This window comes from Antrostomus carolinensis, unplaced genomic scaffold (genome assembly GCF_000700745.2).
Source record: "Antrostomus carolinensis isolate BGI_N321 unplaced genomic scaffold, ASM70074v2 scaffold7350, whole genome shotgun sequence".
Taxonomy (NCBI): domain Eukaryota; kingdom Metazoa; phylum Chordata; class Aves; order Caprimulgiformes; family Caprimulgidae; genus Antrostomus; species Antrostomus carolinensis.
This window is the reverse complement of record NW_010286374.1, coordinates 65,033-81,551: the sequence shown is the minus strand read 5'-3', so window position 1 is coordinate 81,551 and position 16,519 is coordinate 65,033. Positions and strand designations below refer to the sequence as shown.

General features: G+C 37.4%; 2 protein-coding genes across 2 annotated transcripts in view; one reads left to right on the top strand and one right to left on the bottom strand.

The window, feature by feature from the left end:
- Positions 1 to 11,031, top strand: part of ANXA11 (annexin A11) — a 13,998-nt gene extending 2,967 nt beyond the window's left edge. The window contains 12 exon segments of the mRNA XM_010165691.2: positions 1 to 210; positions 740 to 827; positions 1,217 to 1,311; positions 1,746 to 1,859; positions 3,003 to 3,093; positions 3,207 to 3,286; positions 3,382 to 3,438; positions 4,341 to 4,434; positions 5,402 to 5,497; positions 8,104 to 8,162; positions 8,742 to 8,864; positions 10,950 to 11,031. Coding sequence (XP_010163993.1) covers positions 1 to 210; positions 740 to 827; positions 1,217 to 1,311; positions 1,746 to 1,859; positions 3,003 to 3,093; positions 3,207 to 3,286; positions 3,382 to 3,438; positions 4,341 to 4,434; positions 5,402 to 5,497; positions 8,104 to 8,162; positions 8,742 to 8,864; positions 10,950 to 11,009 — 1,167 coding nt within the window. The 3' untranslated portion in view covers positions 11,010 to 11,031.
- Positions 11,032 to 14,280: 3,249 nt separating this feature from the next.
- PLAC9 (placenta associated 9) lies at positions 14,281 to 16,208 on the bottom strand. The gene is made up of 3 exons (XM_029084391.1): positions 16,151 to 16,208; positions 15,356 to 15,456; positions 14,281 to 14,430 (listed from the first exon to the last, which is right to left on the bottom strand). The coding sequence occupies exons 1-3, from the start codon at positions 16,206 to 16,208 to the stop codon at positions 14,281 to 14,283; spliced, it is 309 nt and encodes a 102-aa protein (XP_028940224.1).
- Between the last annotated feature and the right edge of the window lie 311 nt (positions 16,209 to 16,519).

Below are 16,519 nucleotides of genomic sequence, written 5' to 3'. Positions count from 1 at the left end.
GGAATGCCAGCTTACCCAGGATACCCAGGTGGCCCTGTGCCAGGCCAGCCCACACCACCACCTGGTCAGCAGCCTATGGGCTATCCAGGACAACCACCAGCAACTTACCCAGGGCAGCAGCCCATGCCAAATTATCCACCAGGCCCAGCTGTGAATCCATCTGTGCCCTCTTACCCAGGACCTACAGGGCCTACAATCTCTCCCATAACAGTAAGAGCATTCAGTGCTTTTGTTTTGAGATATGACTGTGGGTGTGTTTCTCTACATTTTCTTTGTGTATATAAGTTTGTATATAATGAGCCTAAAGTTGAAAAGAAAGTAGTGAAAATAAGTTTGACTAAAGAGAGAGATGGATCCTTTCGAAATGCAAGCAATACAGGCTCCTATGACTTGAAACAAATGCTGTTTTACCACGTTATCCAAAAAGAAAGATTTGCTGTGTATTCAAATTTAATGAAATTTGCCTTCCCTAACTTATCAAAGTATTGTCAGTTTTATATACAGTTTCATCAAACCTTAATTGGACAGTAGATTTAATATCAGTGAACCTTATTGACCTTGCATTCTCATAATTTGGATATAGAAATTGAAAAATTGTTTAAGGTGGGGTTTTTTGTTTTCTCTGTTACTTTTCTAACAAAAGAAAAAGGATAACAGTGGTCATCTTTCCTAAGTAGTGAAACACAGTTTTTTATGGATTAACAGTAATAATATGCAACTCAACTTGGTCTGATTTTAGCATGGAAACAGAGGCACAATCACTGATGCGCCGGGATTTGATCCTCTGAAGGATGCAGAAGTCTTAAGGAAGGCCATGAAGGGATTTGGTGAGCAGTCTGTGGATTTACATTTCAGTTAAAAGTAGAATTGCAGCTTTGATTCAGCAATGCCTTTCTCCTTTGTTACATGTGTACTGAGTGGGCTAGTTCACACGTGGTTGTCCTCGGTTATCAGAAGAATTGTTGGTAGTGCATGTAGGCACAAAACAGCATCATGAGTTTGGTATTTGGTTTTGGGGTTGGTTTTTTTGTATTCTTACTGTGTTTGTGATTGGGAATAGACCTTTAAGTTCTGTGGTCCTATACAAGAGGAGATACAGTAGATGAGTTGAAGGCATACATGTCCTTCGGTTGGGTTTTGGAAAGAGGACCAAATGGAAAGCAGAGTCCTCACATGACGTGAATGCTCATTCTGTGGTGTCTGTGTGCATATACAGGAACTGATGAGCAGGCGATTATCGATTGTCTTGGAAGTCGTTCCAACAAGCAACGACAGCAGATCATCCTGTCCTTCAAAACAGCTTATGGAAAGGTAAATACACCATGGGAACAGAAGGAAGAAGATATAAGAGCCTATATTCATTCACTGGAAGTCATAAGACTTAGTGTTTGGGAAAAAAAGATTGGAAGTTGCTTAAGGGGAAGATGTTCACAAGTCAGCCTGTTTAGGGTTCTGCTTTACCCATTCTTACTTTCTTCATGCAGAGTTTCAGATGAAACATGCAAATAAGTTTCTCTGATCAGTGGTTACTTTGACTGTTTGGTCTGTTTAATGGGACCTCAACTACATAGATATACATGTTACATTATGCTGGTTTTAGTGTTGTTAAGTGGAATAGCTTTACTTTGAAGATATATTATTGATGATTATGCATGAAGAATTGTAATTAAACTCCACAGTTTTGGTGCTTACATTTGTCAATGTTGGTCTTTATGCATTTTTTCCATGTTTTTACTTCTCATTAGGATTTGATCAAGGATCTCAAGTCTGAGCTATCAGGTAACTTTGAGAGGACAATCTTAGCAATGATGAAGACACCTGTCATGTTTGATGCTTATGAAATCAAGGAAGCTATAAAGGTTTGTGGAGGAGAAACAAATTTATAAGATAGAGGAAATATTTGAGCTGTTAAGACTTTTAGTAGTCATTTAAAAGCTTGAACTCACATTCCTTCCCCTCTGTCCAAGTATTCAACCCACTGTTTGACTGATCTGTACCCAGTTTCTTGGAGGTATATAATAGTTAAATTGAGAAATGTTATTCCCACAGGTTAAAGGTAAAGACTATTTGGTAGATTAATATTCATAAATAAATACACAAAAAAGGCAGAAACTGAGTTCAAACAGTCTCTGCAGTTCATTTATTCCATAGTCACAAGTAAGCCACTGAGGCAGCTCTCTTCTAAGCCAGCCACTGCATGGGGTGCCTGTTTCTGGGTTTTTGCTTTGAGCTGTGAAGGAACTGATTATAAAACCAATCAATATAGAGTTTCCAGTGACTTTACAGTCAGTGCTAAAGAATAGTTCAGAAAACTACGTTAATAAAGATTTTGGGCAGGGTCTGCCTTTTTATCTTTTCCCCCCACCTCAAAAGTGTATTTTCCTAGCTGAACCTTTTCTGAAATATTATGAAAGTATTCTGTACTTTCTCCTTGAAGCAATCAGACTATTTTAGAAACATACCGGTTTTAAAAAATAAAACCAGGTCAAACATTTGTATTTCAGGACAATGTTTAAATGAGGGTGAAATAAAATATTTTTCTTTACTGAGTCAGTATGTATATTTATATGTTATTTGGCTGCAATTTTAAAGTAGCTAGGAGGATGAAATAATATTAACTGTATTATAATTGCAACTGCTATTTATTAGTTAGTGAAAGTTACCTATTAGAATTAACTCATACATCTTTAATGGTAGAAAAAGATTGATTCTTAAAATGCCTAAACTCTGGTACATCTGTCACCTGTGAAGGTGACATTTTAAAATGAAATATTGTCTTCATAATTATTTTAATTATCTGTTCAATTTGTATCTTTAATATATATCTGTGTCTTGGAAGTGTTGTAAGTACCATTTAAACTACTTACTTTGACTTTACCTATAACATGATTATATTCTGAATTGTATATTGTTATATAATTTAAATACATTTCTCTTACACTAGGTTGTAGAAGTAAGATGATAATCTGAAGAGTGTGTTTTCTCCTTATGCTTTTTTTTAGGGTGTTGGTACAGATGAAAATTGTCTCATTGAAATCTTAGCTTCTCGCAGTAATGAGCATATTCAGGAACTCAACAGGGTCTATAAAGCAGGTTAGATTTGTTACAGTTCCATCAAAATTTTCTTCCTTAATCACTGACTGACAATATGAATTTGTGAAATGAGCAGGACTGTATGATGATTCATGACTTTGTCTCTCTTCCAGAATTTAAGAAAACTCTGGAGGAAGCAATAAAAAGTGACACATCTGGACACTTTCAGAGGCTTTTAGTTTCACTTTCTCAGGTACTTGCATGCCAGGATTTTGGAGTTTGTGTTTTAAAGAAAGCAAAAAAAAAAATGCTCACCAGTAACACTTTTGTATCTTCACATTCTTTCAGGGAAACAGAGATGAAAGTACAACTGTTGACATGTCCCTTGTTCAAAAAGACGTGCAGGTCAGTAGAAATTCTTCATCGTTTCTAAGTATAGTCAGCTGAATACACTGAAATTTGACTGTGGTTTCTGCATACTCTTAGTTTTGGACACCTTGTGACTTCTCCTGATGTGGTGCTTGTGTTTCAGTGGATGGAAGTGATATGAAAAGCCCTAACAGAGCATTAGAGCCATGTAGCTCCATTACAGAGATTAAGCTCTTGGGAACAGAGTCCATAGGGGTTTTTGAGTTCTCATTCTGTCAGCTGTCTAGCTTTTGCAGGTGTTGGGTAACTCCATCATGCTGCTTATTAAGGGAATGCTCCAAGGATATTTGAGGTGATACATGTGTGGATTAAATTTTAATCTATTGAATACCTGCCTTAGCCGTTATTTAAGGAACTCTGAATTTTTGCAGCAAATAAGGCACTTGGACCTAGTAACTCTTGCCCTGTTACCTTTTTATGTGTTCCATTTCACTATATAGCAAAGAGAAAACCCTGGATTGTCAGCACACTACTGTCATATAAATAGTAATGTAGTTAGCTTTCTACATAGTATACCTTGGCCAAAAGATGAGAACATCCCAGAACGTACCTAGAGGCATACAAAAAAAGCTAGACATAAGCCCTGTTAGGAAGAACAGTTTTCAGATACTTTTTAAACAATTTTTTTTCTTTAGTAATCTGGAGCTCTTGTGTTTGAGCACTTAGGTATCAGTAAGTTAGGGAGACTGCAGGCGTAGTGTATTTTAGGAAGATTAGAACTAGTTGCCGTTTATTGCTTGCTCCTGTTTCCCAGCAGTATATAGACTAAGAAGAAAGTATAAAAGGAGGAGAGGCTGTTAGGAAGCAGATCTGTAACTCAGCTTTCCAGTCTGACTGCTTTTCTCAGTAATGACTTGTGAATTCCCTTCTGTGTTTAGGAGCTATATGCAGCTGGAGAGAACCGTCTAGGAACGGATGAATCCAAATTCAATGCTATTCTGTGCGCAAGAAGCAGGGCCCACCTCAGAGCAGGTAATGGTGTCCTCTACATAAATGGTTACTTGATTATCTTGTATGTAATGATAAAAATGTATAACTGCACTGTGCCTGAATTTTCCCCATCTGTACAGTGGGTGTAATGGTAACTCCCTGAAAAGCAGGGTGAATTCTGCTGAGGGAAAAGGGTACACAAGACCTGCACTTTATGATCATCTTGAATATCAGAGCAGGTAGAGGTCACACTTGTTCAAATGTTTCTCTGATAAAAGAATTGAAAAACTAGAACTGTTTCAACTTCACATGCTTGTATGTGCACAAGGCATTTGCAGTCCTTCCCTTCCCCTTTTACTTGCTTGTGGTTAGGTGTTACATCAGTCTATAGTGGTGGAAATGTTTTAATAAGTACATAGAACTTTTGCAATGTGCTACATATTGAGGCACTTATATGAAGAGGAAAGGGATGGGTGTGTGTGTGAGAAACTGGATGTTTTCTTCTTAATTAAATTGACACCCAAAGCTTTCCTAGAAGAATTTCCACTATTTCCCTTACAGTGGCTTCTTAGTCTAGCCCTTTAAAAATAAGAACAGAACTAGACAAGCTGGAAGGAGCATGATGACATGTAAATCATAGAATGGTCTGGGTTGGAAGGGACCTTAAAGATCATCTAGTTCCAACCCCCCTGCCATCAGCAGGGACACCTTCCACTAGACCAGGTTGCTCAAAGCCTCATCCAACCTGGCCTTGAACACTTCTGGGGGGGCGTCCCCAGTTTCTCTGGGCAGCCTGTTTCAGTGTCTCATCACCCTCACAGTGAAGAATTTCTTCTAAATTGATCAATATGGTTGATAACACAGTATTAGTCTTTGAGAAGTTAAAACTTGCCTGAGTATATTGTAGTATTGAGTTGAGAAATGCAATTGAAATGTAGCTGTCCAGCATACACCAGTGCCAACTCTTTTTGTGAAGCTGACTCCTGAAAGCTTTCTCTTCCATTAACAGTCTTCAGCGAGTACCAGAGGATGTGTAACCGGGACATTGAAAAAAGCATATGTCGTGAAATGTCTGGAGATTTGGAAAAGGGCATGCTGGCAGTAGGTATGTGTCATCTTAGCTAGTTAATTCCTGGTACTCCACTGCAGCTGGCTGAGGTAGTGGCATCTGTGACTTCAGCGTGTTCTTCTTAGTAATAATTACAAGTTTCTGCTTTTGAGCTTTTCTGTTGAGCTTTCTATGAAGTCAGTTTAAACAGGCCACTTAATTCACTTCAAAATGACAGATGAAGCTTTTGCTTCAGGCTTCTGTAGAATTTAAATTTCACATGTTAAAGTACAGAGAGAATTATTAACTGTACTTGACATTGTTTTAAGAAATGATGAGAACTTGTACGAGCGATTGAGTCAGTGAGAATGGAATATTTGGGAGAACTTTAGAAATCAAGCAAAATACAAGTATTAACCTTCTAATTAGTTACCTCTACCTCTTTTTAGTAGAAAGAAAACTTAAATTTGATTGCAAAGGGGTTATTTTTTCCACATTTCCTGTGGTTACAGCTTTGTTAAACCTTTGTTTTTAAGTGCCTCCAGTACTTCTGAGGAGTAAAGACTCTTGCCTCAAGTCTACTGTTGTCCCTTGGGAGGTAGTCAATAGTTTCCATGATGTTGGGACAAGACCTCAAGTTGTTGTGCAGTAGTTTTATTTGGAATGCTTTATGCTGGATAAAAATTGTGGACCTCTTTCTCTCGTCTTTTGTCTCTTTGCTTGTCTGTTACTAAAGGCTGCTTCTTTACATCTCCATTTCTTTTTCTGTTTATTACTGTGAATTTACTGTGGTATCTGGAGCTGTTGCTTTAAAAGTGTTGTTCTTTGGTTTTGAATATGGTAGTGACTAAAAAAAAAAAAATCCAAAAAACCTCCTACGGAAATAAATAGGGAAAATGTATTTTGCATCACTTGGAAACAAGGTGGGAGAGGACATTTGACTCAACTGCAACAGATTTTTTTCATGGAAGTTTCTAACAAAATCTTGCAAAATGGGAATAAATTTTAAAAGCTTCTTTTTTTCCCTCCTGTCTTGTACATTTGTGAGCTATGTAACTATTGTTCTTACTTGGCCCGACTGTTACTATAGTGGCCTTTTAATGACCCAAACTGGGTCCAGCTCTGTTGGTGTGATACATTTGCAGACCTTTTTGAGGATTCAGAATATGCTGCCTCAAAAAGTATTGCTAGAAAACCAAATTTAAGTAAAAGAAATATTTCCCAGTGTTTGTAGAAAAATATTACCTTGGTAAAGCAACTGTACTGTCAGAGTCTGGAAGTCCTTTGACTTCATGGAGCTTTGCAGTCACTTGACAGGTCTCCAGGTAAATACAGATTGAGAATTGGGACTGTAGCTTCCAAACAAATCAACAGCCTTTTGAGCAAGAGTTGTCTTTAATATTCACTGAGTAACTCCTTTATTGAATAGATTTTGGTTTGGTTTTCTTTATTTATATTTATATCTATGTAGATACATATATCTGTATCAATTAATGATGTTAGTTAGCATCATTTGTTCTGTGAACCTTATTTTCAGGAAGAAAAGGTTTTCTAATTGAAAATATGTAATTTTGCTTTCTTTAAAGCTTTCTGGATTGTACAAATGGTAACTTATAATAACATCTTCAAACATTTTAAAGTGCAAGTGTGTTGTTTTATCTAAATACAGTGATAAAGAAACATGCATTTCATTTGTCATTCATTTGAATTACTAAACGTGTCATTGACAGTTGTGTGCGGTGAACTGTTGTCTCTCATCTCTATTTTCCTATTGAGAAAAATACTTTTTCCTATATAGAATGTGTGTTGCTGTGACATATGTATTTAGGTTTCCCCCTTTTGTTCTGTATTGATTTTATGTGATTGCTTTTGATACTTTTTTGTGCTATGAAATATAAGTCAGGTGTGGTTTGTTTTCTGTGTAGTTTGCCACAGATTTCATGATTGTTTTAAGTGTAACCAACATAGGATCTATTATATAGATTTTAATTCTGATGGGTGATGGAGGATTCTTTAATTATCCTGATTAACATGACAGTAATTTGATTTAGATTTTTGCTCTTTCAGATTTCTAATGAACTGTGCTAATTAAACATAAAATCCAGTCAGTAATAAATAAGCATGTCAAGAATTTTTCAGGACTCCTGGTGAACTTTGTGGCAAAAGAAAGTGTGACTAACTTTAAAATAAGGGTGAGGTTTCTATCATAGTTGGCTTCCCAACTTGTATTATGGCAGGACTGGAATTTTTCATACCTTGAAGATGCATGGCCTAAAAATTCTTAAATTAGGAAAAAGCCAGGAGCACCACTACGTGTTCCTTCAAGCCTTCTGCCCACTCCCCATCCTCTCTTTTCCCTTTGTAAGTAAGAATCTGGTCATTAATCTTTGAAGATTCATTATGGCTGCTTCATGCTAGATGGTTTCTAGTGACTGAAAGTTTTATTTGAGCCATGAAGTGTAGTAAGTTCTTTAACTTTGCTGCAGCTACTGTTTGGATTAAAGATTGTTTCAGCGACTAACTGAAGGAGTGGAAGCTGCATTGTATCAAGTATATGTTTATGTAAAATGAAAGCATGTGACTAGTTAGGGTAAGCTCAAAAAATAACTGAGTTCTGATTGAGGAAGAATACCTGATTTCTGTAACACTGTTTCTTTTTGCAGTTAAGTGCCTCAAGAACACGCCAGCTTTTTTTGCAGAGAGATTGCAGAAAGCTATGAAGGTAGGTGCCTGTGTGGATTTTTTAAAAAATTCTTGTACAGTTCATTGGGGTGAATTGTTCAGCTGAAGGTATTATATTTTTCAGATGACTAAGAAGATACAGTCATTGTGAAAGACTGGAAAAATCTATCTAATTTGTTTCACTTAACCAAGAGATGCATACAACCATACCTTAAACAAAGAAAGTTTTCACTTGGTAAAACACAAACATGCTTAAGACTTATTTAAATTGTTGTCTTTTAAGTAGGGAGGTCTAGCTGAAGTAAATAAATAGGCCATTAAACTCAACAAACTTTCCTGACCCTCTGTCCCTCTGACAGTCCCCCCCTCCAGCTTTTTTTTTTTTTTCCCGAACTGCTCTTATGCAGAGGAATGGCTGTTAGTGTCCCGCCAGTAAATTTAATTTATTAAAGCATGATAGGCCAAATTCTGGTTCAAGCTTATTGAAGTCAATGGGGTTATGCTGGTAAGCAGTTGGCCATTTGTGGGGTGATGATTTTTTATTTTTTTCACTAGTGCTGTATCATCTAGTATTTCCACACATTGTTAATACATTATATTGTTATTTTGTTTGTTTCAGGGAGCGGGAACAAAAGACAGAACTCTGATCCGAATCATGGTATCACGCAGTGAGGTTGACCTGCTGGACATACGTGCAGAATACAAGCGGATGTATGGCAGATCCCTCTACACAGATATCACTGTAAGACTTGGAGATTTTATTTTCCATACCATGACGTCCTTTCTGCTTGTAGAACATGGATCCTTATGCTGAATAGCTATTAACTGCACTGAGCATAGCTGGCTGTGTTTAGTTCCCTGCATTTGTTGGGAGAGTGGAGGCTGAAGTGCCAGAACAGACAGCACTTGCTTTTGCGTGGGGGCTAGATGGGCTAGAGATGAGAAGGAAGCCAACAGACAAGGAAGGAAAGGGAAATTGGTCCAGAGAGATTTCAGAGATCTGGTTTTAAGTCTAGTCTCTGTCCCAATCTCTGTGTATGATTTTGTAGAAGCCACTTAGTCCTCCAACTGAGTAACAGTAATGCTTTGCCTTGTGTGTGTGTTAAAAATGTTTAAAGCTCCTAATATGCTTTTAAAAGATTGCCTCCTCTTCTCTTGAAAGTACAAGATTTTGGAAATAGGCTAAACTTCAGATTCTTTAGCAGTTGATCCACCCTACTACTGCTAGTAACAGCTGTAGCAACAGTCAATAGGATGCCTGGCCAGTGGAGAGGGTAGCAAGAGCTGGATAGGAGTGAGTGGGGCCACTTTTCATTTACCGTGTAATGAAGGTGCTGAATTTGTTAAGCCCCTATTTATTCCTTCCACTGTTGACACTGAGGGGCTGCAATTTGAAGATGTTTGGAAGGAATCCTGCAAAGATAGTGAAAGACAGTGTACACCAAAAAGTCTTGATATGAGTCTTCTGCCAGCAAATGTATTGTCTTTCTTCCAAGTGTGAAGCTTCTTCCAAGTGTGTAATTCTGGAGTGAAGATGTGCTTCTATTATAGTTAACATGCGCTGTAACCATCAATGTGTGAGTAATAAACAGTGACACATTGGTGAAAAAGGTCTATGTCTCTTGTCTCCCTTCCCCTTCTCTCTTGATCTGATATTAAAGTAATTTTAATGTTCAGAAATGGGAACAGGCCATACCCATTTAGTGGGTTGAACTTATTCAAGACCTAGTTTCAGTCAACTAGGTTTAGTAAACAGGCCATGCACATGCACAATTATGTGCATGTAAACTCTACTGCTTATTTCTGTAAAAGTGGAACTGAAAACATCCTTGGAAAGAAAGTTATTAATTCTCTCCTTTTTTTGTTTTTTGTTGGTTTTTTTTTTGTAAGTGGACAGCAGTTCTTTCCTTTCAGCGCACATAGAAACAGGGATGTTTTATATTTTGTGGATTGTGCTTTACACCTTCCCAGGATTTATCTGGATCTTTCAGGTGTCTCTTTGTCACTATTGTAATAATTTTGATCTGGTTAAAGCAGTTTTCAGTCATACCTGAAGATGAAGGATGAGATAAATGCACTAGCTGAAGCTGCTCTGTGAAAAGGATTGGCAAGCCTCATCAACCAAAACTGGTTAATGAGCAGCTCCCAGGAAGTGCTTTTTACTCGTAAGAGCACCAGTCAGAACTCAGCTGGCAGGACTTTTTGTGATTAATTGCTGCTGTTCATTAAATATTTCAGTGTTTTAAATGCATGTGTGTATGTGCATCTGTACTGATTTTCAGTGCCCACAACATGAGCGATGTTCACTAATTGTGGAAAAACCCCCTTAGATCTTTTGATATCCATGCATTGTTTTTAATGTTTGAACATAATAAAGAGTAAACTTTCACTTGGTGCCCCTGGAGAAATACTCACATTTACTGTAAGGAAAAGGATTTCTGTATTAATTTTTCCATATTTTCATACCTTTTGCTGGAAGACAGCTTTTCAGTGAGAGTTTTTTGTTGAACTTACTCCCTAAGTAGTTGAACCAGTATACCAAATTCAGTTTTCTAAAGAAATACATTCTCTACAGGCACTTTTGGTTCCAGTTATGGAAGGAGCAGATTTTACTGTGTGCCTGTATTAGAGTAATTTCTAATTAGCAGACTACTTTTTTTTTTTTTTTTTTTTTTTTTTTTTTTAATTTTAAGAGGTTAACATCTACTTTATTTCAACTCTGATTTCATCCTTTTGGTTCTTAATGTCATTTTTAGGATGATTGCACTTCTTTCCTCTATTTCAAAGCACAAGTCTTCAACTTTTCTTTTTTTGTGTTTCTTTCCAGGGTGATACTTCAGGAGACTACCGGAAAATCCTACTCAAGTTGTGTGGTGGAAATGACTAAATGGAGCATTGAGCTTTTCTTTGAAAAGCTGCTATTTTCATGGTTTTGCTTTAAAGCATCTTTTTTTTTTTTTTTTTTTTTTTTTCTCCAAAAGTAAATATGTAATGACCTGTTTCTCCTAAAGCAATTAATTTTTAAAGATAATACTGCATATATCTTCCCTTCAGTTCAAAAGTAGTAGGTAATAAATGCCAAAAAAATATAAATATCAAGCTTATGTGCCACCTCCTCAGGATTCTGTGTAGTACTCTCAGCACTCCGTGAATGACAGGCCATTATTTCTCTTTTGCTTATATTATGCTGAAATAATATGTTTGTTTTATGGAACAGAAATCACAGTTGTATGATTTAAAGTTTTATTTTGTATAAACATTACATGCTATTTTAATGAGAGTTTTATATATGTTGTATGCAGAGTTGATTTTGTGCCAGCCTACTCCCTGATACATGGAGAGAATAGCCTTGAGTTTTTGGGTCTAGTTAAGACTGTGATAAAGAAGATTTGTCAAATTCTGTTTTCTTTCCTTGATTGTTTTTAAGGAAGATGTGTTCCACATTTCATTCTTGCAGGGTGACTGTCAGAAGGCATAATTAATGTTTTAAGGTTTTGGATTGTGCCTTAAGTATATGTATGTAAGAAGAGATTATGAAATTAAAACTGTCTATCTTCTAACTCTTTGCAGACTATGCTTTTTGGTGTTCATGTTGATTTATGTGTGAGTGCTGATGACCTAGTTTATGTAACTTAGTTTTTTCCGTAGAAGTTCTCTGCTTGAATCCATAGAATTATTCAGAAATGGTTGTGTTGACAAGAGTCTGGGACTTGTGTGCTGCTGATGAGAAATTGTCTGTACAGATACCTGTAATCTGTACTTATTGCTCAGTATTTTTATTTTGTATGTTGTAATTTCTCTGACTATTGTAACTCTGAATTTTTATTCTCTGCTAGCTTGGATGACATCTCTTCAGCTTGTCATTCTCAAAGTAGAAACATGAAAAGAAAAGTGCAAGAGGGGAAGAGGTTTGGAGCTAGGTCAGTGAAAATAGACTGCTTGTTAATCAAGAATGCACAAACTCCTCTTATTTCACACACACATGCACGCTCTCCATTCTGTAAAGATCAGGCAGGTCCTTTTTTCTAGAAGAAGTTGTGTTGCTGTTTGTCATGGAAGAGAATGGAGGTATCATGGGGGTGGATGTTGGAATTGGTTCTGAGTTGTGTTGACATTATGGCAAGGGGGAAGAGTATAAAGGTATCAGAATAAGGCAGGTGTGCATCCAAATGATGAATTTTGGCTGGTCTGAATTCTGACTAGGATGTGCAGGTGGGACTCCTGTTACAGTCAGTGGCAACAGCATGACTGTGTCCGAAGCCAGACTACTCCACACACTCACTTTTGTCTGACAATCTAAGCATATCTTGAGAGGAAGTTGCAGCTGAGAGTGTGTCTTCACTGATTTATGCTGATAGCAAGGGTTCACTTCTTTGCCAGGGAAGGAGTATGCTTTAGAATTAAGGGAAGTTTGTTAGCTGTACTTTAGACACGGATCCCACCTGATCTTACTTTCTTACTGGGAGTGCTGTATTTGAAATGCAGTTTTGATTAAGCAGGACTGATGAAAGGTTAAAAATATGAAGCTTTGAAATAGTGTCTAAAAGCAAATATCTTTTTATTATAAAGCATAGGAACACAGAAGGCAAACTACAGCTGAGGATTGTTCATCCCTGCTCAAATTCTGGGATCACAAGTTTATTAGATGAACAAAAGTGCAATTGTTTGACGACCATACTGTTATATTCGGCTGTCTTCTGTCTTCCTGGTGCTTAACTGGTATCTGTATAGAGAAGAGTTGATGTAATTATTTCTGGTTATAAGATCAGGATCAATCTTTGTAGATCAACATTGTTTAAAACATGAATCTTGCCAGTTTAAAGTGGGGAACTGTCACTTTGATTCACCAAATCACAGATGGAAGGAATTGCTCTGCAATTCTCGAGCCATTTGGCAGTTGTTGCAAGCTCCATGTGAGTAGTACTTACTATAGATGTGCTTCAGATATACTGAGGTTGACTTAGTATTTCAGTTTTAAATTCACTGTAACACTTTACTTGAATACCTTTTTTTAAATAACGTATTGTTGCAGGGGAGTAACTTAATTGTTAGCTATTAACTGCCCCCTCTCATAAAATTGGAAATTTTAATGAGTAACAAGGTTGATGAGGACATATTGGTCATGGTGACCAGATCCATACAGACAACTGTAAGAACTAAAAACCAAGATAAACTCTACAGCTGTCTACTTCGAGCTCACCTTCTATCGTGTAAGTGCACTATAGTATGCATGTGTGTATGTAAATGAGCAACCAAAAAAATCAACCCTGACAAAACTTGCTTCATAAACATAACATGTCTGTGGATGCTCATACCTTTCTATAAGAGGTTAATTCTCCACAAGGGGTGTCTCTCCCCATGTTAAATGCACTATTGATATTTAGGCAGAGAATGAACAGGACAGAGCATCATAAGAAGCTGTGTAGAATAGGTGGTTTTATCAAAATAATTTCTGCTGTGGTTTAATTTGTTCAAAAAACACTTTTCCAGGAGCATGTTTTCTGTCGGGGCCTTGCATGTCATAATTGGATTCAACATATGAAAATGGTAATCTTTTGTTTAGCTTTTTTTGTATTTTGGTCATCTCCTTTGTTTCATTTGTCATACATGAAACTAAATAATCACAGGATCTTAAAACTGAAATGGACCTTGAGATTGCTTAGTCCATCCTGCTGTTCTAAGGTGTGATGCCTGTTTAACATTTCTGGTGCTGGGGAAACTATAGTCATATAATTTCAGTGGTTCATTATCCTTGTAAAAAAGCTCTGCATTGTGTTTTACTTACTACATGACTTCTTGTCTTACTCACTTTTGCAACGGGGAAAAACACATAGCTTTCATCTTTGTGGCAGCCTTACTTGTTCTGGTGGTCTACTTCTATATTGTTTAGACTAAACATCCCTAATTTAACAACCTTTCTGTGTAGCTTGTCTATGTAGCTTCTTGACCAGGATTTTGTTTGTTTGGTGTTTTGGGTTTTTTTTTTTTTCCCCTTTTCTTCCCCCATTCTCTTCAGTGGTTGTTGAAACCTGATGTTCAAAACTGGACCCAGTATTTCAGCTGAGGCCTTAGCTGCACTGAGTTAAACGAAGGAATTACCTCACATCTTGGGGGGAGAAAAGATGGAATATTTGGTAATAACACGTGCAACACTATTTTCAACTTAGGTTATATCCCACTAGATACTTACCATCAAAAATGTCTATAAGTGGAGTTCCTGGAGCGATGGGGATATTCGATGTCTCACTGATGATGTTCAGGAGTGACTTGACTTCTGATTCTAGATGCTCCACTGTTTTTATTACCTTCTAATCAGAACAAGGGAGACAAATGGAGAAAGGGTCAAGTGGAAGGAATTGTACCAAGTGTGTTAACGGAAGTGCAAACCTAATGTCCTGTAATGCTAACAGCTAATTTTATTTCTATTGCACAGGGCAGAGTTAAATATTTCTGGTGTTATGCTGACCTCTAGTGGCACAAAGTATTAAAAGTTTGTTTCGCAAGAGTTAAATTACAGCACCTCTGCATAAAGAATCACCCATAATTTGACTTCTTGGAGGGAACTTTGCATTAATTTGTTCTTAATTCTCTCTCATTTCTGAGCCATCATAATATCCAAGAAAAGGATCTGCACAGAAAATGCAAGGAGCTGATGGGGTGGAAAGAAGAGGGCTGGGACTAGAGCAGGAGAGAGGTAATGGAATTTGAAAGCCAACAGCATGCAGTTTGGCAGCTATCCAGCTGGAAATAGCACTTGTATTTTGTGAATGCTTAAAACACCAGGGGAAAAAGTTAAAGCTTCCCTAGAATCCCAGTCATAGAGTTCTTTTAGCTCTTGAATGTCTGCAGGAGTGAGCAGAAACTCCTCCATCAGTCTTGGAGTTACCTGCAGAATTCACATCTGGCCATAAGCAGATGTGAAACTTTACAAGTATCAGTTCTGAGTTTGTTATATTAAAGGCACAGTTATAAACATTTTAGAAAAGGCTGATAAGTAATATCAGTAATTGGTTAATCAGTTGTTTGGAATTCATCGAGATTATATTTCTGGTAATAGTGGCTTTGTGGAGAGTTACAAACCATGACATCTGAAAAAAATAGTCCGACCTTGAATAGAATAAAATCAAGAAGGAACAGTGTCTAGCAAGGTCACTCTCCCTTCTTTTTGTACTTCAGTCAAAAGGATGGGGCAGAGGTCTGGTAAGGTCCAGCAGCCAGCACAATAGCTCTTACCTCTTCAATGATATCTAAGCGTTTGTGGATCGTATCATGTTCGTTACACCAGCTTCCTCTTCCCAGACTTCCAGGTAACACACTGACAGGGTCTGCAGCAGCTGGAGAAACAGCCACAGTTAATTAGCAGGAGCTTTTTAATAGCAGTCCTTACCTTTCTGACTTCTGAAGTGGTATTTTGCATGCTAAACCAGCATTGTTTGTGAAACCAAATGTAGGAGTCCCAGATGGAAATTGAACCTATCTCCCAATAACTACAGCTATACTCCAGTGCAGTGAATGTCTCCTTGCCTGTACACCTTATCAGGGTTGGCTGGAACAAAGTGTTTTCTCTTGCCAGGGCTATTTTTTTGTGTGTTTTGTTTTACACAATCTGTTTTTTCCTACCTGTGTACAGTAAGTTTATAGACTGTTACTCTTGTCTTTACAAATATAAAACCTAAGCATTTGGAAGATCTGCCTTACACATCAGTCCTCTTAGACTTTCTACAGAAGCTGCTGGTACAATAAAGCTTTGAAGAGCAGCTAAGTTTATCCACTTATGCCCTGAAGGGTTACAAGCTGGTGATTCCACTGTGCCAGGAACTTGTCCTTAATAGTCTGATTTTGCAGTGGGAAGGGAAATGATAAAAGTGTGTACAGCTGATGCCATTTGCTGATGAAGTCACTCATATATGGTACTACATGCAAAGTCGCTTATCTCTGTCAGTTATCTGTACTTACCTCTTGGTACTCATGAGCTCTTGCCCTTTGAACGTTTCATTGTGCTGGCTGTACTCCATGAAAGGTCAGTACCTGCTGGTGTCCATGCTTTAATGAAGCCAATTTCCTTTTTGTAAGTTTTGTGCAACATTCAGTAACATTCAGATTTTAATATGTGTGCATGGAAATGTAGCAGAGTATTTTAAGCCCTACTACAGTGATAACGTATCTTGCTCCATCTTGGTAAAGTTAGGCCTTGTTGTTTGAGGCCTGAAGAGGCTATGATAATGAGAAACCAGCAGTAACTCATTCTGTTGTCATTTGATCGTAACAGAAACAAGGAGGAAACTGTGACCTTGTTTTACAAAGAACAGTAAGAAACACAAGAAGAGCAACTAGTTCTGCCTTCAGTACTATTGTGTGAGAGCAGTGGTTTGGAACTGCTGCAGTGCTTCGTCGCAA